Source organism: Ceratotherium simum, chromosome 6, assembly GCF_057802395.1.
Source record: "Ceratotherium simum simum isolate JZ-2026a chromosome 6, ASM5780239v1, whole genome shotgun sequence".
Lineage (NCBI taxonomy): Eukaryota > Metazoa > Chordata > Mammalia > Perissodactyla > Rhinocerotidae > Ceratotherium > Ceratotherium simum.
The window spans coordinates 30,938,141-30,963,383 of record NC_141905.1 but is presented as its reverse complement, the minus strand read 5'-3'; the positions used below and the strand labels follow the sequence as shown (position 1 = coordinate 30,963,383).

At 41.6% G+C, this 25,243-nt stretch overlaps 1 protein-coding gene across 1 annotated transcript in view; it reads left to right on the top strand.

The window, feature by feature from the left end:
- The first annotated feature begins 5,163 nt into the window (after window positions 1-5,163).
- Window positions 5,164-25,243, top strand: part of EIF4EBP2 (eukaryotic translation initiation factor 4E binding protein 2) — a 22,229-nt gene continuing 2,149 nt past the window's right edge. The window contains exons 1-2 of the mRNA XM_004427024.3: window positions 5,164-5,557; window positions 24,234-24,419. Coding sequence (XP_004427081.1) covers window positions 5,413-5,557; window positions 24,234-24,419 — 331 coding nt within the window. The 5' untranslated portion in view covers window positions 5,164-5,412. The remainder of the gene's footprint in view (window positions 5,558-24,233; window positions 24,420-25,243) is intronic.

The window sequence follows — 25,243 nt, the reverse complement described above, 5'->3', positions numbered from 1 at the left end:
TTGTGCTTCATAAGACACCATCAAGAAAGTGAAAAGACAACCCACAGAATGGGATAAATTATTTGCAAATCATATATCTGACAAGGCTCCAGTTTTGAGAATATATGAAGAACTCTTAAAACTCAATAATACAAATTACCCAATTTAAAAAATGGGCAAATCAGCCCTGATGGCCTAGTGGTTAAAGTTTGGCACACTCCACTTTGGTAGCCTGGGTTTGCTTCCTGGTCGTGGAACCACACCACCCACCTGTCAGTTGTCATGCTACGGCAGCAGCTCACATCAAAGAACTAGAACGACTTACAAGTAGGATATACAACCATGTACTGGGGATTTGGGGGGGAAAAATAAAGAGGAAGATTGGCAACAGACATTAGCTCATGGTGAAGCTTTCCCTGCAAAAAAAAAAGGGGGGGCAAAAGATTTGAATAGATATTTCTCCAAAGGAGAAATACTTTGAAACGACCAATAGGCACATGAAAAGATGCTCAACATCATGAGCCATGAGAGAAATGCAAATCAAACCACAGTAAGATATCACTTCAAACCCATCCACACGGTGGCTATAATCAAAAAGACAGATAATAACAAGTGTTGGCAAGAATGTGGAGAAATTGGGACCCTTATACACTGCTGGTGGGACTGTAAAATGGTATAGCCACGTTAGAAAACAGACTGGCAGTTCTACAAAAGGTTAAATGTAGAGTTACAATATGACCCAACAATTCCACTTCTAGGTATATACCCAAGAGAATTGAAAACATATGTTCATACAATAACTTGCACACAACCCACATATCAATGGAAAGCTAATTTTCGACAAGGGAGCCAAGAACATACAATGGAGAAAGGAAAGTCTCTTCAATAAATAGGGTTGGGAAAACTGTACAGCCACATGCAAAAGAATGAAAGAAGACCATTATCTTACACCATACACAAAAATTAACTCAAAATGGATTAAAAACTTGAATGTAAGACCTGAAACCATGAAACTTCTAGAAGAAAACATAGGCAGTACGCTCTTCAACATCAGTCTTAGCAACATATTTTCAAGTGCCATGTCTGACCAAGCAAGGGAAACAATAGAAAAAATAAACAAATGAGACTACATCAAACTAAAAAGCTTCTGCACAGCAAAGGAAACCATCAACAAAATGAAAAGACAACCTAACAATTGGGAGAAGATATTTGCAAATCATACATCTTATAAGGAGTTAATATCCAAAATATATAAAGAACTCCCACATCTCAACAACAAAAAAACTAACAACCCAATTAAAAAATTGGCGAAAGATCTGAACAGACATTTCTCCAAAGAAGATATACAGATGGCCAACAGGCACATGAAACGATGTTCAACATCATTAACTATCAGGGAAATGCAAATCAAAACTACAATGAGACATCACCTCACGCCTGTCAGAATGGCTATAATTAACAAGACAGGAAACAACAAGTGTTGGAGAGGATGTGGAGAGAAGGAAACTCTCATACACTGCTGGTGGGAGTGCAAACTGGTACAGCCACTAGGGAAAACAGTATGGAGATTCCTCAAAAAATTAAGAATAGGGGCTGGCCCAGTGGTGCAAGAAGTTGAGTGCGCGCGCTCCGCTGCAGCGGCCCAGGGTTTGCCTGTTTGGATCCCGGGTGCACACCGACGTACTGCTTGGCAAGCCATGCTGTGGCAGTGTCCCATGTAAAGTGGAGGAAGATGGGCATAGATGTTAGCCCAGGGCCAGTCTTCCTCAGCAAAAAAAAAAAAAAAAAGAGAGAGAGATTGGCAGATGTTAGCACAGGGCTGATCTCTTCACAAAAAAAAAAAAAAAAAAAATTAAGAATAGAACTACCATACAATCCAGCTATTCCACCGCTGGGTATTTATCCGAAGAACATGAAAACACAAATGTGTAAAGATACATGCACCCCTGTGTTCATTGCAGCATTATTCACAATAGCCAAGACTTGGAAGCAACCTAAGTACCCATCAATGGACGAAAGGATGAAGATGTAGTATATACACACAATGGAATACTCAGCCATAAGAAATGATGAAATCCAGCCATTTGTGACAACATAGATGGACCTTTAGGGTATTATGCTAAGTGAAATAAGTCAGAGGGAGAAAGTCAAATATCATATGATCTCACTCATCAATAGAAGATAAAACAACAACAAACAAACACATAGAGACAGAGATTGGATTGGTGGTTACCAGAGGGGAAAGGGAGAGGGAAGAGGGTGAAAGGGATGATTAGGCGCATGTGTGTGGTGATGGATTGTAATTAGTCTTTGGGTGGTGAACATGATGTGATCTATGCAGAAATCGAAATATAATCACGTACACCTGAAATTTATATAACGTTATAAACCAATGTCACTGCAATAAAAAAAAGACAAAAACAAAACAAAACAAAAACTTGCACACAAATGTTCACAGCAGCATTATTCATAATAGCCAAGAAGTGGCAACAACCTAAATTTCCATCAAAACTGATCTAAAAGTCCATCCTAAATTGATGAATGGTTAAACAAAATGCAGTACATCCATGCAATGGAATATTATTCCATATAAAAAGGAACAAAATACTGATACGTGCTACAACATAGATGAACCTTGAAAACATTACATTAAATGAAAGAATTCAGTCACAAAAAACCCCATATTATATGATTCTATTCTTATGAAATGTCCAAAGAAGGGAAATCTATACAGATAGAAAGTAAATTCATGGTTGCTTAGGGCTAAGGAGGTAATGGTGTGACTGCTAATGTGTATGGGGTATCTCTTTGGGGTGACAAAAATGTTCTGGAATTAAATAGTGGTGACAGTTGCACAACTTTGTGAATACACTAAAAACCTGAATTGTATGCTTTAAAAGGCTGATTTTTTATGGTAAATTAATTATATCTCAATAAAGCTGTTACCCAAAAAAGGAGCAAGCTTTTAGAAAGAATGTGAAAAATCAGCTGAGTGGGTTCACACACACACACACACACACACACACACACATTTATTTCAAAAGACCACAAAAGCAATTTTGCTGTGCTTTTGAAACCAGAACAGCTGACTGTGGCACCTTCTAAATGGGGAAGGAGTGAGGAAGACAGCAGAGGTCCTAAGAAGGAAATCCTAAACCTCCATTAATTTCAATATGACTTTGCTAGGAGGTAATTATTTGCTAAACACTTCATATGCTTAACTCACAGGACTACTCAGTGAGGTAACATTGTTATTTCCATCTTACAGATGAGGCTCAGAGAGGGTAGGTAACTTGCCTGGGGTTACACAGCTTCCTAGTGAGAGAGCTGGGATTCAAACCCAGTCTGCATGTCTCCAAAACCTGTGCTCCATTCTCTACTCCAGGCTGACTGCCAAAGTGAATAAAAAGCAGATGATACTCCCCTGGCCCCCAAACTTCAAAATTGTACTCTGGTGTCAACCTTCATTTACTTCATTTCATTCCATACTCCAGCCCCAATCCTATGTCCAACTTTTCCTACCATCTTCACCCTTTGCTCTGCCTAGAAAGTTCTCCCTGTTCTCCTCAGAACACCCAAAAATCTGTAATCAAAAGATAGCTTAAGGAAGGGTGCACATTGTAACCATGCACTTTGTCAGCTCCTCACCAGATGTAACCTAGTATCTTGCCTTTTTCCTCTGCTAGAAAGTGCCTTCTTCTCTTGACACATCCAAAGCCTTGGGATCTTTCAAGGTTGAGCTCAGTCTCCTCCAACTCTGGGCACCTCCACAGGTGCAGGGCAGGCAGCAGGCTCCTCTCCCTGAATTCCTGGGACACTCACCAGAAAATCAGTTCCATGTTATGCCCTGGCCAGACCAACCACCAGCCACAATATTTGCTTCGCTGTGTGAGTTCTTTCATCTGTCTTTGTCGAGCGCCTCTTCGGCTCTCCGAGTAGTGAAGTAGTAGCTGTTTTACCTGGGCTAACCCCTCAACCTCTCTTAGCCTCAGTTTCCTCATTCGCAAAATGGGAATATGGTAGCTATGCTGGCAGTACTGATGATTCTCTTTTCAATTCCATCTTGGGCATGCTGCCCAGAGCAGTGGTTATCAAAGTGTGGTCTGGAGATCCCAGTCAGTCCCTGAGACCCTTTCCAGGGACCTGTGACCTTCCCTCTTTTTCAACTACATACCCGTGTGAGGCTGGGTTTTCTTTATATACTTGAATCAAAACAACACATCACAACAGATTGAATGCAGAAACAGATGTGAGACTCCAGCTGTCTTCTATTAAGCAGACATTAAAATGTGTACAAAAATGTAAAACAATGCCACTGTTCTAATTTTTTTTTGTTTTGGAAAATATAATTTTTAAAATAAAACTATTATGTTAACATGTAATGACATTATTTTATGCATTAATTAACATTTAAAGAATTCTGTTTTAATTTCTAATACAGTAATCATCAATAGATATAATCTACACAAAAAAGAGCTCTTTGGGATTCTCAATAATTTTTAAGAATGTAAACTTTGAGACTTAAAAGTTTGAGAACCCCTAGAGGAAAGAACAGCGTTGCAGATCTAGATTTTTCAGGGATCTCGTGGTCTTAACCCCATCTTGTGTTTCAGTTTCTTTATCTCTAACTCAGTACTCATTCTTGTGACGCAGGTGACTATATTAATCTCTTTCTTAATGTTTATATGTTGCATTACGTGTGTATATAGGGACTGTCTCTGGAAAGCTAGACAATAAACTGGTACCAGTGGTTTCCCTGGAAATGGGAATTGGGAACCTGGGAAACAGTGGCACCGTAAACCTTTCTGCTCTTGATTTTTTAAAATATATCGTGCATGCATTGCCTATATTTAATATTGAGCAATTAAAAGTAAAATTACACTTTTGTTTAGATGGGTAGGAAACAGAGGTCGGCTCAACTAGTGTTAACTGACAATTAAAAAAAACAAAACACGCAAGTGTCCCGCGCCTAACCTCGCGGGGCTCACGACTACTTCTCTCAACTCCCCTCCCGCTCGCGTCCAGCCCGCGGCCCCGCCCCCGCGCCGTTCGACCCCGCCCCTCGCCGCCTTGCTCCGCCCCGCGTCGACGTCACTTCCGGCCGACCCGCTTCCCCGAACTCCCTCTGGCTCCCGCCTTCGCCCGCTTCCGGTCGTCCTCGTCGCCGCTGCTGCCGCTGCTGCTGCTGCTGAGGCTGCTGGCGGAGGCCGGAGGATCGGGCGGCGGCGGCGGCGGCGGCTGAGAGGGCGGCGGCGGGAGCGGAGCGGGACGAGGGAGCGAGAGGAAGCGAGCGAGGAGCGAGCGGAGCGCGCCAGCCCCGCCCGCCCTTCCGCCCGCCGGAGGAGCCGGAGCAGCCCGGGCCCCCAGCCGCCACCGCCGCCGCCGCCCGCCTGCCCGCCGCCGGACAAAGCCCGAGAGCCCGCGCCCAGAGCCATGTCCTCGTCCGCCGGCAGCGGCCACCAGCCCAGCCAGAGCCGCGCCATCCCCACCCGCACCGTGCCCATCAGCGACGCCGCGCAGCTACCTCATGACTATTGCACCACGCCCGGGGGGACGCTCTTCTCCACCACGCCGGGAGGTGAGCCTCGGCCTCGCGCCGCCCTGGCCCCCGGAGCCTGCAGCCGGCTGGCGCGGTGTCCCCCCGTCTCCCGCCACGGTCCTTTAACTCAGGGCGTGTCCTCGCTGGGCCGCCTCGGCCCCCCAGCTCCACCAAAGCCCCTCCCCCCCGCTCCACCGAAGCCTGCATGGACTGCTTTCGGGAACCTTAACTTCACATTCTCTCTTGCCCCAACTCGATGCAGCGCGCTCGCTCTGGGAACGTGGCTCTCCCGTAGCGAAAAAAAAAAAAGCCCTTGTTCCCGCTTCGTGGCAGGTTTACGCGCTCGACCCAGTTTTCTCCCCGCTCTCCGCCGCCTCCCGGGCAAATTCGTCTGCACTTGGCCTTGCGCTCACTCTGCATTACCTCCGCCTCTTGCAGATTGTGCATTTGTGCACATTAATGCTTAGTTTTGGAGCTGTCTGCCGGGCCTTTTTAGAAAGGAAGTTGGGGAGAGTACTTCGCTCCTGGGACCCTGCGGTGACTTGTTTTGCTGCTTTTAGAACACCAGAAGGAGGCTGGAATGCGGAGTTGGGAAGCCTCGCCCAGCGTTATCCTGCCTTGACAGCATTGTTTACTTTGCTGGACGAGGCCCCACGGGTGGGGGAGTCCCCGGGCTGGAGGAGAGAGTGATCAAGTAATGCTCAAGTAATAGTCAAGGGAAGGGAGGTGTAGGTGGTAGAGCGCTGACAGCCTTAAGGGTACTGTTTTGGCGGAGACATGTTTGGAGATAGATTGTCAAGGAGGGCACCCTCGTTGGTAGGATTGCTTGGTCTTGGGGAAGGGGCAGTGCAGAGCGAGGTTCCTGGCTGCTGCTTTCCGAAGTACAACCAGGAACTGTTTACAAGGAAGAACACTGGGGTGGAGGTGAAGCGCGTTGAATTGGTCCCGGGAAAAGGGAGCTCAAAGGTTGTCTGTCCCCTGACTGGGCAGTTCTCCAGAGGGAGGAGACTGGAGGGACCTTATGGAAGGGAATGGTGCTTCATTTTTAACTTAGGAACTTTGTCTTCTTTTGAACTTTGCTGGCAGCGCCTTCAGTCTACAAGATTGCAGCTTGGTTCCTGTAGGCTGGGCTCACCAGTTGTACCACAGTCAATCTGTTGCAGTTAGGCCTGGGCAATCCTTGAGTCTGTTGCACAATAGCAAGGCCCTTAGAGTAAGAAGACCTTGCCAACCAGCAGGGATAAAAATCTAGGAGGGAGCTGTACTGAGGAATCCAGGCAGGCCGCTCTAGAGGAACGGTGGCTGCCTTGGAAGACTTTAAAATGATCTAGGCAGAAGTTCATCAATATGTTTGGAGAGCTGGGCTTAAGGAAGTTTTAACTCTGCAGAACTGTGGAGTTTCAGAGAGGTGGCTTACATCATTGGTGAAACCTCCCTTCTGACCTCATCTGTTCTAGGCCAGCCCCTGAGCGTGCTGAGATCTTGCTTTTTAATGGTGAATGATTTTGGCAGACCAGAATCTGCTCCAGACAGCGTTGTCTTGAGCTTGAACTGACAGCTTTTAAGAAGTGGGTATTGCTTTCTAAGGTGATGAAAAGGGATTTATAACTTCTTCCAGAATTCTTTGTGGTATTAGTCAGTAAATGCCTATGCCTCCAGCAGTTCAGAACATATGTCATAGTAACAACTGCGCTCAGCTATTATTTATTTGGGGAAGGAACTAAACTTCTAGCCATAGTTTCATCGTTAGTCCCCTAAGGCAGGAGCCACAGAGGGGCACCTTTTTGGCATATTTCAAACAACCAAGCTACCATGCTTTTAAAATAAGGGCCTAGTCTTTAAGCATTATTTTAAAGATAGAAGCCTGTCTCATAGTCTGGATTAGTTCCTAAAATGCTTGGAAAGATTCTGCCAGAAATATTGATTTACCCTTTCTCCCAACACACACAGCCACCACTGCTCTCTGGAGTATCACTTAATCTCTCTCCAGATAGTTTCTACATGCAGTTCTTTGTTTCAGATTTAAATATTTGTCATCTTAGTTCATCTATTATATTGAGCCTGTATTTATTGGTAGAGCACATTGCACTCTTTGGATTTCAGACACAAAGACTTACGTAATGTGTTTATAGGATACAGCACTGTTGCAATTGGATTTAATCACTATTTTATAGCAATTAACTCCGTGCAGTTGAGATTTTCAGTACTTATTGATTTAATTTTCCCTTTTTGGAAAATTTCCACCCTCTCGTGGTTTGTCCATCTTTCTTGTTACATTTCCCTCTCCTCCCGTGTGATTTTACTTCCCTGAACCAGGGTAAGATGGTTTGTTGTTATTTGGTCACCTCCAGGCACTTGAATTAATGTGGTTAGATATCCTAAGTGAGTTTTGTGGGCCCAGTGTAGTGCTTTGCACAAAAGGGGACCACAGACAAAAGTAGGAAATGCAGTCCTTGCTCTGAATGGTTTTAAAATCTTGATGGGGGTTGAGGGTAGATAAAATTTTTAGTTCTAGAACAAAAAACTTATATAGCACTGCAGAGTCAAGTGCTAACATATATTTCAGACTTGACAACATTTAGAAAAATGATAGTCAGTAGGCTTGTATTAGAAATCTATTTAGTGGGAAGGAAGAGGATTAACATTTCCTGTCTCAAGCTTTTGGAAACCTTCTGGAGTGTTATACCCATGTCAGAGCGTTCCAGGATAACAGTTGATATGGTGAATGCCCTAAATGATCAAACTGGGCAGAGACATTCACGACATAGCTTGAGGATTTCTCCCCCCTTGAGAGTCCTTTATTCATTGGGGATCAGAGGATACAGCTTACCCTCGAAAAGGTTTCTCAAAATTGCTTTCCTGTGGTTTGGGAAATGAGAGGTGGGTGAAAAACACTTACTGTAACCTCTTGGATTTTTTGTATTGCTAGAAGAGTACCTTTTCTCATCAAGGAAGAGGAAAATTTTTTGTTGAGTAAATTCAAGGCAAAAAAAAAATGCCCTTGGATTTTATTTTATTTTATCTGCCTGTGGAGGAGTGGGGGTGATATTTAGTTCTTCCTTTGAGAAGCTACTTCTAGCCTCAAACTTACTGCAGTTGACTTCACTTTTATAAAACTCTGGTTAGCTGGACGGAACCTAATGCTTTTATTTTATAATTGAGAGAAACTGAGACCCAGAGAAAATAAGTAACTTGTTAGTATCACACAGCTAATTAATGTTATTGGGTAGCCTCATATTTAGTGTCCTGATCCCTGTTTCAGTTTTTTCCTCTACTATCTTAAGATGCTTATTTTACTAGGAAAGGTTTAAAAGTTTGCAAACATTTAACGAGACTTCTGTACCTCCAGAATACTAGCTATTGCAATTCTTTCTGCAACCTTCTTTCTTTTATAAGTTCTGAACTGTCTCCTGGGAGAATTGTGCTCTGGGGAATGAGCAGAAACATTGAGAGCTCTTAGCCTTTTTGTCTTGCTTTTCCTGCATAACATCCTCATCAACTGTGGAAAAGTATGTTGTTGCCATAACAAGAGCACCAGAGGGGAACTAACTATGATGGTCTGAAATCTTGTTCATGCTGTTGGCTCATCCTCTTTGCCAGCTGGGGAGTTGCTGTGATTGGTTCACTGGAGCAGAATTACCTGAAGGCCATTGGAAGGGTCTGGAAATAAAGAAGAAGGCAGGAAGAAGGGAAAGGAAAAGAATCTGCTTGGAGTGAGCTATAATAAGAGTATCTGGGAGGAGTCCTGAGTTTTAATCTGGTACCTTTCTTGGGAGAAATAGAGAACTCTTTGTGTAGATATGGGGAAGGAAGGCCAGTTTCTGGCTGTAATAAAATTTCTAGTTCGGTGACCTTGGCTTAGTTTATTCTAGGCCAGAAACTTCTACTGAACCAACCAGTGCACTTATTTGGCTCTCTAGCGTCAGTCATTAACCAAAGGACTTCCTTATTACATGTGAGAAGTGCGTGAAAAACACAATGAAAGTTGTTCAATCACTTTGCCTTGTGTTCGAGGAAGGTGGCATTTACTTATCTTAGAGTAATACATATTAACATGTTTTGTCATTCGGTAGAAGATTCAGCTTTAGTTTCCTATTCATCAGCTACCAAAGTAAATAATAAAAGATGTGCTTTAGTTTTTATGTTGGGTGTATTTTTTTGTGTGTGTGTGAGGAAGATCAGCCCTGAGCTAACATCGGCCAGTCGTCCTCTTTTTGCTGAGGAAGATTGGCCCTGGGCTAACATCTGTGCCCATCTTCCTCTACTTTATATGGGACGCCACCACAGCATGGCTTGACAAGTGGTGTGTCGGTGCACGCCCGGGATCCGAACCAGCGATCAGCGGTGCAGTTAACCACTTGCGCCACTGGGCCGGCCCCTATGTTGGGTGTATTTTTGCTGATGAGGAACTGAGTTCTGAGCCTGGGGAAGGCAGCAGTGCTCATCCTTGAGGTAGATAGCAGTGCATTATGGGGAAAGGAGCACCTCTGCCTGCCCTAAGGCAGGTGAGTCTGACCGAGGAAGACAGCTATTACAAGTTGATTGTGCAGCATGGACCGCAGTCCTATGCACAACTCCCTTCAGCTCTGCTGAGGCCCCTGTGAAATAGGATGAAAAGTGCCGAGTCTGTAAGCTGGCACTACCAGGGTTGTTCAGCAAAGACTTTTTGAGAACTGGAGTCTTAAAGACGATTTTATAGGAGGGGTCTTGCATGGTTTGGAGACACTGTAGGCTTGATTTCTTGAGTATGTGTAAAGATTTGCAGATCAGATAGGGTGATGGTAGTGTGGGGAAAGCTAGTTCATCTGGTCGGAGAAGAGAGCCTGAGCAGGAGAATAGTTTGTTGGTGAATGGCAGAGCTTTCTCGTAGCTCCCAACTCTTTATGTGAACAGATTACTGTTGAAAAGATGTTTGCTGCTCCATTTGTTATAGAACAAAGGTCAGCTGTGACTTGCAGTCACTCAACTTACTGAATAGCTATGGTCTAGGTACCATTTTCAAATTTGTTCATCTTGGAATTTTGTTCCATGAAGGCCCCTTAAAACCTGTGTTTTAACACGCAGCAGCTATCCATTGGATGTCTCACTAGTTTTTAAAGGCCCCCTTCATCTGATTCTCAGGCACAGCTTAAAGCCAAAAGCTCAGAAATCTATGAGTGTTTACATTGAAATCAGTAACCTTTCAGATCGTTAGGACAGATGCCCTGACAAACAGAAGCTGTTCATCTCATTGAGTAGTTTTTTGTGTGTGTGTGTGTGAGGAAGATCAGCCCTGAGCTAACATCCAATGCCAATCCTCCTCTTTTTGCTGAGGAAGATCGGCCCTGGGCCAACATCCGTGCCCATCTTCCTCTACTTTATATGGGACACAGCCACAGCATGGCTTGACAAGTGGTACGTGGGTGCGTGCCTGGGATCCGAACCTGTGAACCCCGGGCTGCCGAAGCAGAGCGCGAGCATTTAACCGCTACGCCACCAGGTCGGCTCCAACATTGAGTAGTTTTAAAAAGTAAAATCTAACAAGCAAGAATAAATTAACTGGAAAATAACAATTCAATTCTTGTAGATTCCTTGCCATTTTCTATATCCAAGAGCACGGGATCTGTGAATAGAGATAGTTTTACTGCTTTTTTATCAATCTGGGTGCCTTTTATTTCTTTTTCTTGCCCTGGCTAGAACTTTCAGTACAGTGTTGAACAGAAATGGCAAGATAGTGAGAACAGACGCCCTTGACTTGTTCTCATATTAGAGGGAAAACATCCAGTCTTTCATCATTAGGTAAGATGTTAGCTGTGGGTTTTCATAGATGCCCTGTATCAGGTTGAGGAAGTTCCCTTTTATTCCTAGTCTATTGGGTATTTTTATCATGAAAGGGTATTGGATTTTGTCAAATGCATAATTTTTTTTTGCATCTCTTGAGATGGTTGTATGCTTTTTGTTTTTTATTCTATCGATATGATATATATTACATTAATTGATTTTCAGATGTTGAAATAGCCTCGCATTCCTGGGATAAAGCCCACTTGGTCACAGTCATGGTGTATAATCTTTTTTATATGTTGCTGAATTTGGTTTGCTGATATTTGGTTGAGGATTTTTACATCTATATTCATAAGGGATATTAGTCTGTATTTTTCTTGTGATATCTTTGTCTGGTTTTAGTATCAAGGTAATACTCGCTTCATTCAATATTAATTTTTTTTACGAATGGCCTGCTGTTTATAGCAGAAGTGCTACCTATTTACTGGTGAAGATAGACCATTGCTCTCTGGGTTCTAAGAGGTACCTATCAGAAAGTGTGAGAGGTTTGTGACTCTTCATTTTAAGATGTCATAATCATTTGGGCCTCAGAGAGGAGCTCATCTCATCACCAGAGACTGTTTATGTTCGAGTTGGGCAGCTGTTACAATGAAATGAAACCCTTCTCTGGTCTGATAAGTTCCCAGAACCATTGTGAATAGGCAGCAAGCAGATAAAAATCCTGACCTAGATTAATGATCTCCAGTAGGCTTTTGCCTCTTAGAAACTTTGTTGATAGAGTTCAAGTTCCTTACAGTAAGTAAAAGTGGGATGTGTTGATAGATTTGCATTGTTTTTATTTTTAAAATAAGAAGTGCCCAAGAGGAGTGAACTTGAGAGGAGAGTAAATAGTTGGAATGAAAGCCAGGTTTGAATCTGAGTGCTTTTCCATACCAATAACAGAGATCCTTCATGAATTATTAGCATTACCGACAGAGGCTGAACCACAACAGCTGTGAAATCTAATCCAAAGAATTGACCCAGGATGCAGTCAGCAGCATGGCAGATCCAACCTGCATTTTCCTGGAATCAGAGCCAAGCATTTCTTATGGAGAAAATTTATTTCAAGATGAGTATTCAGTCCCAGACGGAAGTGGACATATTTGATGCACAGTCACACGTCATTAACGACTGGGACACGTTCTGAGAAATGCCTTTTTAGGTGCTTTCGTGGTTGTGCGAACATCATAGAGTGCACTTACACAAACCTAGATGGTGTAGCTTCTTACACACCTAAGCTATATGGTACTAATGTTATGGGACCACCACTGTATGTCACCATTGTATATGTGGTCCATCATTGATTGAAACGTTGTTATGCGGCGCGTGACTGTACTTTATTCTGACCCAGATTTTCTGATGATCAAGGCTAAATAGACTTAAAATCAGTTGGCATTTATTTAAGGTTAGTTTGTGGTTCATATACCATTTTGCACCTGGTACTAGCCAGAAAGATCATTTGTTTCAATTCATTTTGCAGCTGAGACTCAAGAGAACCAGATTTACTTAGAGGACCTCACTTATTTGTGTCTGTCTCCTGACTCCTGTGTCACTATGTGATCTTTGCCAAGTACTTTTAACTTCTCTGGTTATTGGTTTCTTCTTCTGTGAAATGACAGGCTTCTGCCAGCTACTCTCTAAGGCCTCTTCTAACACTGGGCCTTCTGAATAGGGACATAGTCATTATCAATATCCCTTTCAGCCTAGGTGTGCGTTCTATTATGGCAGTGTCCTAAGCGATTGGGCAGGAAGCCATCCTTTGACATTAGTATCTTGGAAATCTTTGCTCCCACTTATTGAGACTTGGAGTTAATCAAAGGACAGTAGAATTGGCTTTTCACAAACATTGGATGTCTTCCATGTGCTGTAATAATTTAGTCATACTGGTTATAAGATCCTGAGGCTCCAATTGTGCCCTTTGTTGATGTAAAAATTGTCCCTCTCTTGGTTTTATTAGCACTTTAGGGATTTGATGGTTGCACACACTGAACATGCTTTGGCCTCTACCAACCTCCCTGGAGGATACTGGGTTAGGCAGCTTTTCGTTTCCTCTGGGTTATCTGGCATAGAGCTTTTAGGAGTCTGTCTTTTTATCCAGAGCCTCCATGAACAGATGTTTAAAACTGAAGTTTGTTCACGAGTGTTCTCTAATACAATTAAACAAAGACCTTGTTACCACTTTCCCAAGCTGGAAGAATAAAAAGCAGAGAAAACCACTTTCTTTATAAGTCCTTTCTATATGGTATTTTCACTTCTTATTGGGAGGAGAGGGGAAGGAAAGAGGGAAAGAGGCAGACTTCCTTTCTAAATGCATTAGAAGCACTTGATGCTGATTCATCTTGTTTCTGGTCTCTTGGTGGGCCCTTCCATGAGACGTAGGTAGAGAATTGTCAAGAATTCCTAATGGAATACTGAGGTTACTTGCCAGGTGCTTTCTTTCTTTTTTAATTCAGTTTCTAGGTTTGAAGGACACCTTCCTTCCTCATGGTGCCCGCTGCCTTAACAGTGTTGGTCTGTTGTGTATATATTTATGTTTACAAATACTTTGGAGTCCCTTTTTTTTTTTCGATTCCTTATAATGATTATTATTTTTTTTTTTACACTTTCTCTTGATCTTTAAAAAATATTTTTTTTTGAGGGGAGGCTTTAAACAACAGAAACGTATTCTGTTACATTTTTGGAGGCTAGAAGTCTGAAATCGAGTATATTTTTATTGTGGTAAAATATACATAACATAAAGTTTACGATTTTAACTATTTGTAAGTGTACAGTTCCATGGCATTAAGTATATTCACATTGTTTTGCAACCATCACCACCATCCATCTCCAGGACTTTTTTCATCTTCCCAGACTGAAACTTCATACCCAGTAAACAGTAATTCCCCGTTACCCACCCCACCCCCAGTCCCTGTCAACCACCATTCTACTTTCTGTCTCTATGAATTTGACTGATCTAGGTACCTCATATAAGTGGATTCATACATTATTTGTCCTTTTATGACTGACTTGTTTGTCTTAGCATAACGTTTTCAAGATTCCTGCTGTCATCCTTTATTTTATTTTTTTTCATATTTATTTTTTATATCTATGTAAGTAAAATTTAAAAGTCAACTATATTATTATTAGGCTCATAACAAAAAGCAACGTTTTCATGCCCATCCCCTCTCCTCTCCATTTCCACTCCCAAGAGAAACCATTTTGAACTCTTAGCTATTTCTTCTAGTGTTTACCTCTGCATTTCTAAATAACATGATTTAATATTATTTCTCAGTTTTAGGTGTTAACAGTTAGTTTTCTGCTGTGGAAAATGAGGATTTAGTTGCTATGTACACCCTTCTCCCAATATATATACTTCTACCTCCCATCCTCCTAATTTAATTTTTTAACCCACTTTCGTTAAATTAATATTTATTCAGTTTTGGTAAATATTAAACACAGATGTATCTGATACTGTTTCCAGCCCAACAGTCATTCCGTCTTCTTCCATGCTACTTCAGATTTCTTCCTTTTTTAAGTGGTAGTGTGCCAAGCCCCAGGGCATATACACCATGACTACTCTGTGGCTTCCCCAGTGTCTGGTCTGGTGGGCCTCTGACCCAGTTCTGGCCAAATGAGGTGTAGAGGAAGGTATGCTAAGGGTTTTCTAAGAAAGATTTTCCTCTTCGATGGAGAAAGTCCCCTGAGGAAAGCACTGCTTGACTGGACACTCTCCCTGCCTGGGACACTGTTGTGTGAGGGTGTGGGTCCATCTCAGCCTTCTTAGAGTGTTTTATCACCAGCTTATTCAAGCTGTGCAATTTGGGCAAGTTTCTTAATATTCCTTATTCAAGCTGTCTGTTTGCATGAGTGGATGCTTAATTCTAATTCTGGAAGCAGCCTTCGTTAGACAGAAGTTTATGGTGGGAACTCGCTGAAAGTATAGTAACTGCTACCCTGTCAGTTAACTGTTTTATAGTGGACTTTCTCTAGGTGGTTTTATTTCAAGTTATACAATTTCTTAGGTGTATATAACTTAATGCTTGGATTAATTATCATTTAAACTAAGCTGTTTGGTCTTGAAAGAGGCCTTTAGGCTTGAATGGCCTTGTTTCTGTACTGACCATCTTGGCAAGCATAATTTGGGTCCTCATTCGTTGGCCTTCTTGTTCCCTGCCATTTGAAAATCACTAGCTTTTAGATCAAAGGTAGAAGGTTTTGTTTTTTTCTTCTCTCTATTCTCCATCAAAGGGACTCAGTTTTTCTCTCATGTTTTCCTAGTAATGTCAGCATCTAGAAAGTACTGGGTCAAGGTATTAGATTTATCGTAATATCTGGTCACAAAGGGATGAAGAAAATTTATAAATATCTAATGTTAACCTAGATCTAAAGATCCCTGTTTGTTCTGAAATCCAAACATGAAGACTAAGAAATATATGCACACTTTAAAAACAAAATAGAAAAAGAAAAATTGACCACAAGTGCATAAAATGCAAAGTAAAATGCCAGTAGACAACTGCTTTTAACAGTTTCTGTTTATAGTGCTTTTAGTGGTTATCACTGTTGCTGTAAATGTGTGTATACCACAGTTTCTTGATTTCTTAACATTAGATAATACATTGGCTCCCTGTTATGAGAGATGAGGAATCTAAGACACTTTTCATTACTTTCTACCTCTCATTTCCCCTCCCCTCCCCTCTCCATTTACCCGTTTCTGTCAGATATTGTCAAAACAATTATTGTGTTTAGTTCTTGTGGGAAATTACTTTTAAAACTCTAAATAATGTGGTTAAACCCGTGTGTCTCAATCTGTCAGCTTTGGTTCTCCACTATATAAAATTATACTATCCACCTGTCCTGCCTCCGCTTTTCTAGTAGGTCGACCTTTCCATTATTTTTACAATGTCAGGGTCTATAACATTTACATACTCTTCTTTAACTATAATTCTTTGCTTTTATTACGGTTTGATTGTAAATATTGAAAACCAGTAAATAGCATATATGATATTGTGATTTTTATAACTTTTCAATATAACCAAGGGTTATGATTATTTTCATAGAAGAGGAAATGGAAAACTCACTGGAAGGAAAAGGTTTCCATTGTCAAGGTCCAATAGATTCTTTATTTAAATACTCCATCAATTAATCCAGATCATGCCCCATTTTAATCTTGTGTTATATGCAAGCTGTGGATTTCTCGTATGGTCTTTTGTTTTCCTTCTTTAGGAATTTAAGATTAACTTGTTTCTAGTTAGCTGTGGATGTCTTGGTTCATGTTAAGTTGGGCTGACATAAATGTGGCAGACAGTTTGGATGAAATTTGAATTACTAGGAAGTTCTTGCTTCAGAAAATGTGTGTCTGTGCATGCACGTGTATAACAGACTTTGAGTATGTTAGGTTTTTTAATTGGTTTTCTTAGAATTCATGTAATTTCACAGTAAACACAGTATCCAACAAAGGAAATAAAGGGTTTTTTCCTGACGTTTTATTCATAGTCGAGTCTTAATATTTCTCTTTGAATAGTTTTGGTTTTGTGAATGTCAGATGCTTTTGAATTACACTGTAGAATCCTCAGTCACTGACAGACTGATTCCCCTTTTTTGCTATGTATCTACTACAGTTAATTTTTTTTAGCTTGCAGTGATGTAAAATTCAAGCAGTTAAAATACTGTGCTTCTGTACTTGTCTTTTCCCTGGCCATATTTGAGAACATTAACAGCTCAGTTAAGACCCTAGTTCTTCACAGTGCTTCTCTTCTGAATTGTTTACCTTGTTTTCATTCAAAATCAGATGTACCTTAGGAGAGCCAGCCCTGATGGCCTAGTGGTTAAAGTTTGGTGCATTCTGCTTTGGCGACCCAGGTTCGGTTCCTGGGCACAGAACCACACCGCTGGTCTGTCAGTAGCCATGCTGTGGTGGCGGCTCACACAGAAGAACTTAGAACTATACACAACTATGTACTGGGGCTTCGGGAGGGTAGGGGAGGAGGAAGATCGGCAACAGATGTTAGCTTATGGCGAATCTTCCCCTGCAAAAATAAATAAAGTATTAAAAAAAAATGTATCTTGAGGAGTCCACTAAAAAACTATTAGAACTAGTAAATGTGTTTAGTAAGGTTGCAGGACACAAGATTGGTATACAAAACCCAATTGTATTTCTATACACTTGGAATGAACAATCCAAAAATGAAATCAAGAAAACAATTCCACTGATAATAGCATAAAAATAATAAAATACATAGGAGTAAAATAACCCAAAAAGAACAAAACTTACACTGTGGAAACCATAAAACATTATTGAAAGAAATTAAAGAAGACCTAAATAAACAGACATTCCACATTCATGGATCAGAAGACTTAATATTGCTAAGATGGCAGTACTTCCCAAATTTATCTATACATTCAGCACAATCCCCACCAAAATCCCAGCTGCCTTTGTAGAAGTTGACAAGCTGACCCTGAAATTCATATGGAACTTTGAGACCTAAAATAGCCCAAACAATCTTGAAAAAGAAATACAAAGTTGGAAGACACATACTTCCTGATTTTAAACATTATTACAGGGCCGGCTCCGTGGCTTAGCGGTTAAGTGCGCGCACTCTGATGCTGGCGGCCCGGGTTCGGATCCCGGGAGCGCCCCGAGGCACCACTTCTCCATCCAACGCGAGGCCGAGTCCCACGTACAGCAACTAGAAGGATGTGAACCTATGACATACAACTATCTACTGGGGCTTTGGGGGTAAAAAACTGAATAAATAAAATCTTTAAAAAAAAAATAAATAAATAAACATTATTACAAATCAAGACAGTGTGGTATGTACTGCCATAAGGATAGACATAGATCAATGAAGTCCAGAAATAAATCCTCACAATTATGGCCAATTGATCTTTGACAAAGATGCCAAGACAGTTAAATGGGAAAGAATAGTCTTGTCAACAAAGGATGCTGGTGCAGCTGGATATCAATACGCAGAAACTGAAGTTGGATCCCATGGCTCAAAGACCTAAATGTAAGACCCAAAACTATAAAACTCTTAGAAGAAAACATAGGCACGAATCTTTATGACCTTGGTTAGGCAATAGTTTCTTAGATATGACACCAAAAGCACAAGCAACAAAAGAAGAAGACATAAATTGGACTTCACTGAAGTTAAAAGCGTTTGGTGCTTCAAAGAATACTATCACAGAAGTGAAAAGGCAACCCAGAGAATAGGAGAAAATTTTTGCAAATCATAAAGGAATAAGGGATTTGTATTCATAAAATATAAAGAATTCTTGCAACTCAGTGGTAAGAAGACAACCTATTTAAAAAAATGGGCAAAGGATCTGGATAGATATTTCTCCAAAGAAGATATACATTGGAATGGCCAATAGGCATTTGAAAAGATGCTCAACGCCATTAGCCTTCAGGGAAAAGCAAATTAAAATCCAGCCACCATGAGATACCGCTTCACACCCATTAGGATGGCTGTAATAAAAAAAAAAATAAGTGTTGGCTACAATGTGTATAAATTGGAACCCTCACACACTGCTGGTAGGAATGTAAAATGGTGCAGCCAGGGCCGGCCCCGTGGCTTAGCAGTTTAAGTGCGCGCGCTCCGCTGCTGGCAGCCCGGGTTCGGAACCCCGGGCGCGCACCGACGCACCGCTTCTCCGGCCATGCTGAGGCCGCGTCCCATATGCAGCAACTAGAAGGATGTGCAGCTATGACATACAACTATCTACTGGGGCTTTGGGGGGGCGGGAAATGGTGCAGCCACTTTGGAAAACAGTCTGGTAGTTCCTCAAAAGGTTAAACATAGAGTTACCATATGATCCAGCAGTTCTACTCTTAGGTATATACCCAAGAGAAATGAAAACATGTCTACACAAAGATTTGTACATGAATATTTATAGCAGCATTATTCGAAGTGGAAATAACCCAGATGTCCATCAACTGATTAATTGATCAAATGTGATATATACATACAATGGAATATTATTTGGCAATAAAATGAAATGAAGTACTGGTAAATATTAAAATGGATGAACCTTGAAAGCATTATGCAGGTGAAAGAAGCAGTCATAAAAGACCATATAGTGTATGACTCCATTTATATGAAATTTCCAGAATAGGCAAATCCATAGAGACAGAAAACAGCTTAGTAGTTGCCTAGGGCTGGAGAGGTTGGAGAAAATGGAGGGGACTGCTAAATGTGTATGGGTATTTTTGGGGGATGATGACAGTGTTCTAAAAATTGATTGTGGTGATGTTTGCACAATTCTGTGAATATACTAAAAACTATTGAATTATAACTTTAAATGAATATATGTGAATTATATCTCAGTAAAGCTGTAAAAATGTATTTTATAGCCTCTGCCAAGTCATAGAAGTTCTTCAGAGTGTCTCTTGTACCTCACACATTTGGGTAGACTCTCTACTACTTGTTTCCTACTTGGTTCAATTACAGTTCTTTAATGCATAGGTTATTGCTAATATATAATTTAGAAATAGAAAGCTTGCTTTTATCTTGTGCTTTTTTTCACCACCTCAGCCTCAGTTTCTAAGCTTGGTGTACTGCAGAAGTGAGAATAATCTTGTTCCGGCTTGCAAGTTGAGTGTTAGTAAGAACATCTCACAGTGAAACCTCACCCTCCTGAAACCTAGCCATGAACAACAGTGAGGGTGACACAAGAGATGAGCAAAGTCCAGGCACTCAAGCTCCTTCCCTTTGTTCCATGCAAAGTCGTCAGGCCCCTCTCAGCCTATTCGCTCTATTTTATGTAGCATTCTAATAATCAGGTCACTGCCTGCCCGATTTCCAAACCCAACAGATTAGGCACATCAGGTATGAATGAGTGTAAAGGGTGTGCTATAGACGGAATTGTGCCACCACCACCCTCCCCCCTTCATATGTTGAAGCCTTAACCCCCAATGTGATGATAATTGGAGATGAGGCCTTTGGGAGGTGATTAGGTTTAGATGAGGTCATGTGGGTGGGGCCCTCATGATGGGATTAGTGGCTTTGGAAGATGAGACACTAGAGAGCTTGCTCCTTCCTCCCCCATGTGCGAACACGGTGAGAACTTCCCAGAAGACAGCTCTCAGTAGAAACAGACCATGTGGCATCTTGATCTTGAACTTGTCAAGAACTGTGAGAAAATAAATTTCCCTTTAAGCCACTCAGCCTGTAGTATTTTGTTATGGCAGCCCAAGCTGACGAAGACATGGAAAAAAGAAGGTTCTTAGCCTAACAGTGAGGGAGGAGACAGAAACAATGGGGAACGGGGCACAAGCACAACCTCGGCCACTGAATTCTGTACGTGTAAAAAAAATAAGAGCATCAGCTGACCAGGCCGTATGACTTCTTAGGTCACAGCATACTATGATAAAGGTTTTCATAATAATGACTCTGATTCATTGAGAAAGGGTTGAATTGTCTTCTGTTTAAGGCAGTAAAAAGTTTTAGATCCATATTAGACAAATTTCTATCCAAAATGATTCAAATTATTCCCTGTTTGCCAAGTTGAACTGTTTTCTGCTACCCAGAATGACTCATTTCTCATAATTTCCAGATACCTTTTTGAGTTGTTACTATAGTTCTTATTTTTCAAAGCAAAGAGGATGAAGGTAAATTTCTATTTTCCTTGTCCTAAAATTATACTTGAAACAGGGTCTAAGACTGTCTTCTTTAAACCAGGAATGAGTGATTTCCAACTTTTCCAAGCGCTCTTACAGAGTTGGAGGGAGGCGTGCAAAGCTGTTCTGCTGAGGTGAAGATTACAGTGTCGAGGCCTGTCACAGATGGACCTGGGCCTTTGCACCTGCATCTTCCTAGCAGTAAAAATAGCCCACGCTAGGACTAAAAGACTTCCTTTGTGAAGTTTTGGGCCTTTGCCTATTTCGCTCAGCCTTGTAGATGAAAGGAGCACCATTTACAGTACTTAGAGCTGTTAGCTGGGTTTCTGCCCTGCTGTCCTTTAGAGATTATCATCTCTACCAGCATCCCCTTTCTTACCAAAGTTTGTAATGCCCCTTTACTATTCTGAAATGAATTTCTTAGATTATATAGCCTACCCAGTCATATAATTTTAAAAACTCTGTATTTCTGTCATGTAAGAAGAAATATAAAGATTAAGTAATTTATAAAATATGTAAGTACTCTGGCCTTGCCAAACTAGAAGACCAAAAAACAAAAACCACCTCCACCCATTTCAGTAACACTTCCTAAGGGGCAGTAACACCACCGTCCCCACCTCTTCCCCCACCACTCTTGGAAAGCCGTGCTTTAGGGCGGATGTTGGATGCTCTCTTGTATAAACTGCTTGCCATGCCATCTGCTGTTTACCCTGTTATTTATATATAAGTAGTAGTTAGTTTTCCGGTCCTTTAACTTCAGACTCTTGGGGACCACAGAGACTGTGAGCTGGAGTGAAAGGCTGGACTGAGAGTCAGGAGACCACAGTTTCGGTTCCAATTTTGCCTCTGGTTAGCTCTGTGCCCTTGATTAAGTCATTTTTCTGGGTCTCAGCGTCATTCGTCAAAGTGATCTCTATAGCCTCTTTCATCATTCTCTTACTGATACTTAGATATTTCATCTATTCTCAAATCACGGTTATGAGGATTTTGGAAGAAGGGTGAAGTTGGGCTCTTAACTTTAATGAACATAAGAATGACCTTGGGAACTTGGAAAAATATGGATTTCCATGTTCTAATCCTAAGGATTTGGATTCAGTTAGAATATTTTTTAGCAACCGTCCCAGATGATTCTGAGGCAGACATCTGCAAAAATACTGTCTTAGTAGGTTCCAAATATGGCACAGTATTTTTCTTAGTAGTTTATTTTGGAGAAGCTGAGAGCCAGATATTTTATTTTCACTTCTTATAAACTATAAATATGATTGTATGTGCAGTGTAGTTGCAACAGAACTGGACAGTAGAATGTTGATATCCTTTGGAGTTGGGTTGAAAGCCTTAAAGGTTTTCTTTTGAAATGCCTTCATGTGCTAATAGATACACCCCCTTGAGAACATTCTTCCGTTCTGAGACACTTAATCATTCTTTCCTGTGACTGATTTTGTAGTGGTATTGGGAGGAGGATATGTTTAATACTTAATTCTGATTTTTAAAGCAAGGATTGTGGGAGTGGAGAGTAGTCTCTACTGGCCATTTTCTTACCTAGAAAGTTGCTAGTTTGGCTCTATTTTCCATCTAGTTGAAAGGAAATTATTTACTAGCATTTGCATAAAATTGTCATGGTACCACTGCAGATATTAATCCCAGGAAAATCACTGAGTTTGTAACTCATTTCCCAACTATTTAGGTTAATGTTGGTATTATTTCTTTAGATTAAATGTTCTTTCCTTCCTTCTTTGGGAAGACTCCAGAGTTTCCATTCCTCTTGCAGTATATGCCTGGCTTTTTTGTTCGTGCTTGCTCACATTTCAGATAGATTTGTTAGCTGTTCTATTTGTTCTTCTGCTTCCCGGTGTATAGCTCTCATGTGTTGTTTGAAGAAATCTGCCTGAACCAAACTCTCCTTATTATAATATGATGGGTGTATTCTTTTTTTGTGTCTGTGTGAGGAAGATCGGCCCTGCGCTAACATCTGCCAATCCTCTTCTTTTTGCTGAGGAAGACTGGCCCTGGGCTAACATCCATGCCCATCTTCCTCCACTTTATGTGGGACGCCGCCACAGCATGGCTTGACAAGCGGTGCGTCGGTGTGCGCCCGGGATCCGAACCCCGCCCCCGCCGCCGCAGCGGAGCACGCGCACTTAACCGCTTGCGCCAGCTGGCCGGCCCCGACGGGTGTATTCTTTTCACTTGAGAATTGAAAAGCATTGACCTGCAGGTAGTATTTAGGTTCTACCTCTTTAAACCGAGTAACTTTGCACAAAATTTATTTTATTTTCATATAATATTGTCTTTAACTTGGATGCCTGAACCCTTAAAGCAGGTTTTTCTTCTCTGGATTTAAGTCTAATGTGAGCAAGATACCTCCACATGACTACTTCCCTTTTACAAAGGCAGGGACGCAAGTATGCCGGGCAGCCACTCCCCTCTCCGCCTCACCCCCTTCTGCAGACATCACTAAATGGCCACCGCATTCTTTCTTAGTGAGCTAGCCGTAGTCTTAGAATTGGCAGCAGAGCTCCAGCCATCCACTACGTTAGGCCAACACCAGGCGTCTCTAAATTGTCACTTAGTTTTATGTCTTATTTATAGCCATTAGTACCTTGGGAAGACAGTGACAGAAGAACTAGACAGCAGCAGGTTTTCTTAACTGTTTATCAAGTAAAGTGCATTCTTCAGAACTGTCGTAAAACACTCGGTAGCACTTACTGGTAAGCAGATTGTTTTGTAAAATAGAGGAGGGCTGCCATTTCCAGCTTCTGCCACAGCTCTGTCTGGAAAAAAATGTTGGTTTCAGTGCCTCTTTGGAAAACCTTTAACCTAAAGGTGGCTATCTGTCTATTGGCTATTTTTTTCACATACTTGTTTATTACTTCATTTAAACCTTTTTTGAAGATGTAGTTAAAGTTAGGACCCAGGTCAGATATATGTTAAGACGTAGCTCTGGCGGAAGAAACTCAGTCTTTAGAGAGAGGCAAAGAGATAAACAGGAGTCCTGTAATAGATAATGTGTACTGAGTAAGGTGGGGGAAGGAATTTTTTTTTTTTTTTTTTTTTAAAGGCTTTGTAAAGGAAGTGATGTTGGAGCTGAGGCTTGAAGGATGAGCAGGAGTTTCCGTAGCAAAAGGGGAGGAAAACGTTCCAAATGGCAGAGGAGCCTGGTCCCAGGCAGGGAGCTGAGAGCTTCCCCTTTTTGCTTGAATTGTAAAATCCTTAAGGGTTAGGATTAGATGGGATTTAAACTAAATTCCTGGGTAGTATTATATGTTGATAGTATTATATGTTGATAGTTTGTTTCAAACTCTTTTCAACCCTGTTTTCCAGGAACCCGAATCATTTATGATCGAAAATTTCTGTTGGATCGTCGCAATTCTCCCATGGCTCAGACCCCACCCTGCCATCTGCCCAATATCCCAGGAGTCACCAGCCCTGGCACCTTAATCGAAGACTCCAAAGTAGAAGTAAACAATTTGAACAACTTGAACAATCATGACAGGAAGCATGCAATTGGTAAGAGAATGCTGGTATTGGGGACCAAGACGGTGGCCCTGGGAGTTTGAATGTCATCTGCTGTAGGTTGCAAAATGTTGATGCTTCAGTTATAAGTGATGTTCAGTTATATGTCTCTAAGATTCCCAACTCCCCCCACTCCCCTCACCAAAGTTTATTGAAATATTCTGGACGCCCTCAGTTCTAAATCATAATCAAGTCTAATCTAGTGGATTGGGGGAAAGAATCCAAAATCAGGGAATGGTAAATCCCAAAGATGACTCCTTGAACCTGGGCTTTGTTGGACTAGGGATAACACACAGAAAACAGAATTTAATAGTCCCCATTTCCATCTCCCTCAGGAAAAAGACCTTATTTCTTACAGGAAGAATGTCCTTTTTATGGTGTGGGGAAAAGCAATATGTTTTTTTCCCCCATTTTCCAGGACTGCCTATAATGTTTCAATAAACGCCCCCTACACACACACACACACTTTCAGTAATGAGTCCTCTCTCTCTCTGGAAGCAGAAGAGGGAGGTAGAAACGGCCAGCTCCTGAAGTACACCTCGGGCTGCACACCATGACCCTGTACATGAGCCAGCCTTCTGCCTCCTCAAATTCCAAATGAATTCTTAGACAAAGTGTCGATTCAGAGCAGGGCCAAAGTTCAAAGCCTCTAGCAGAGTGTGCTGACATGAGAGATGGCAAGGAGCTCCTGGAGCTCCTGTTTGGTCAACCTGTGGATAGAGGACCCTGGGAAAGTTGTCACTTATGTCCTTTTCCCCAAATGCTCCTCCCCATGGGTCATTTGACTGTCATTCTTTTTTATCCCCCCCCAGATTAAA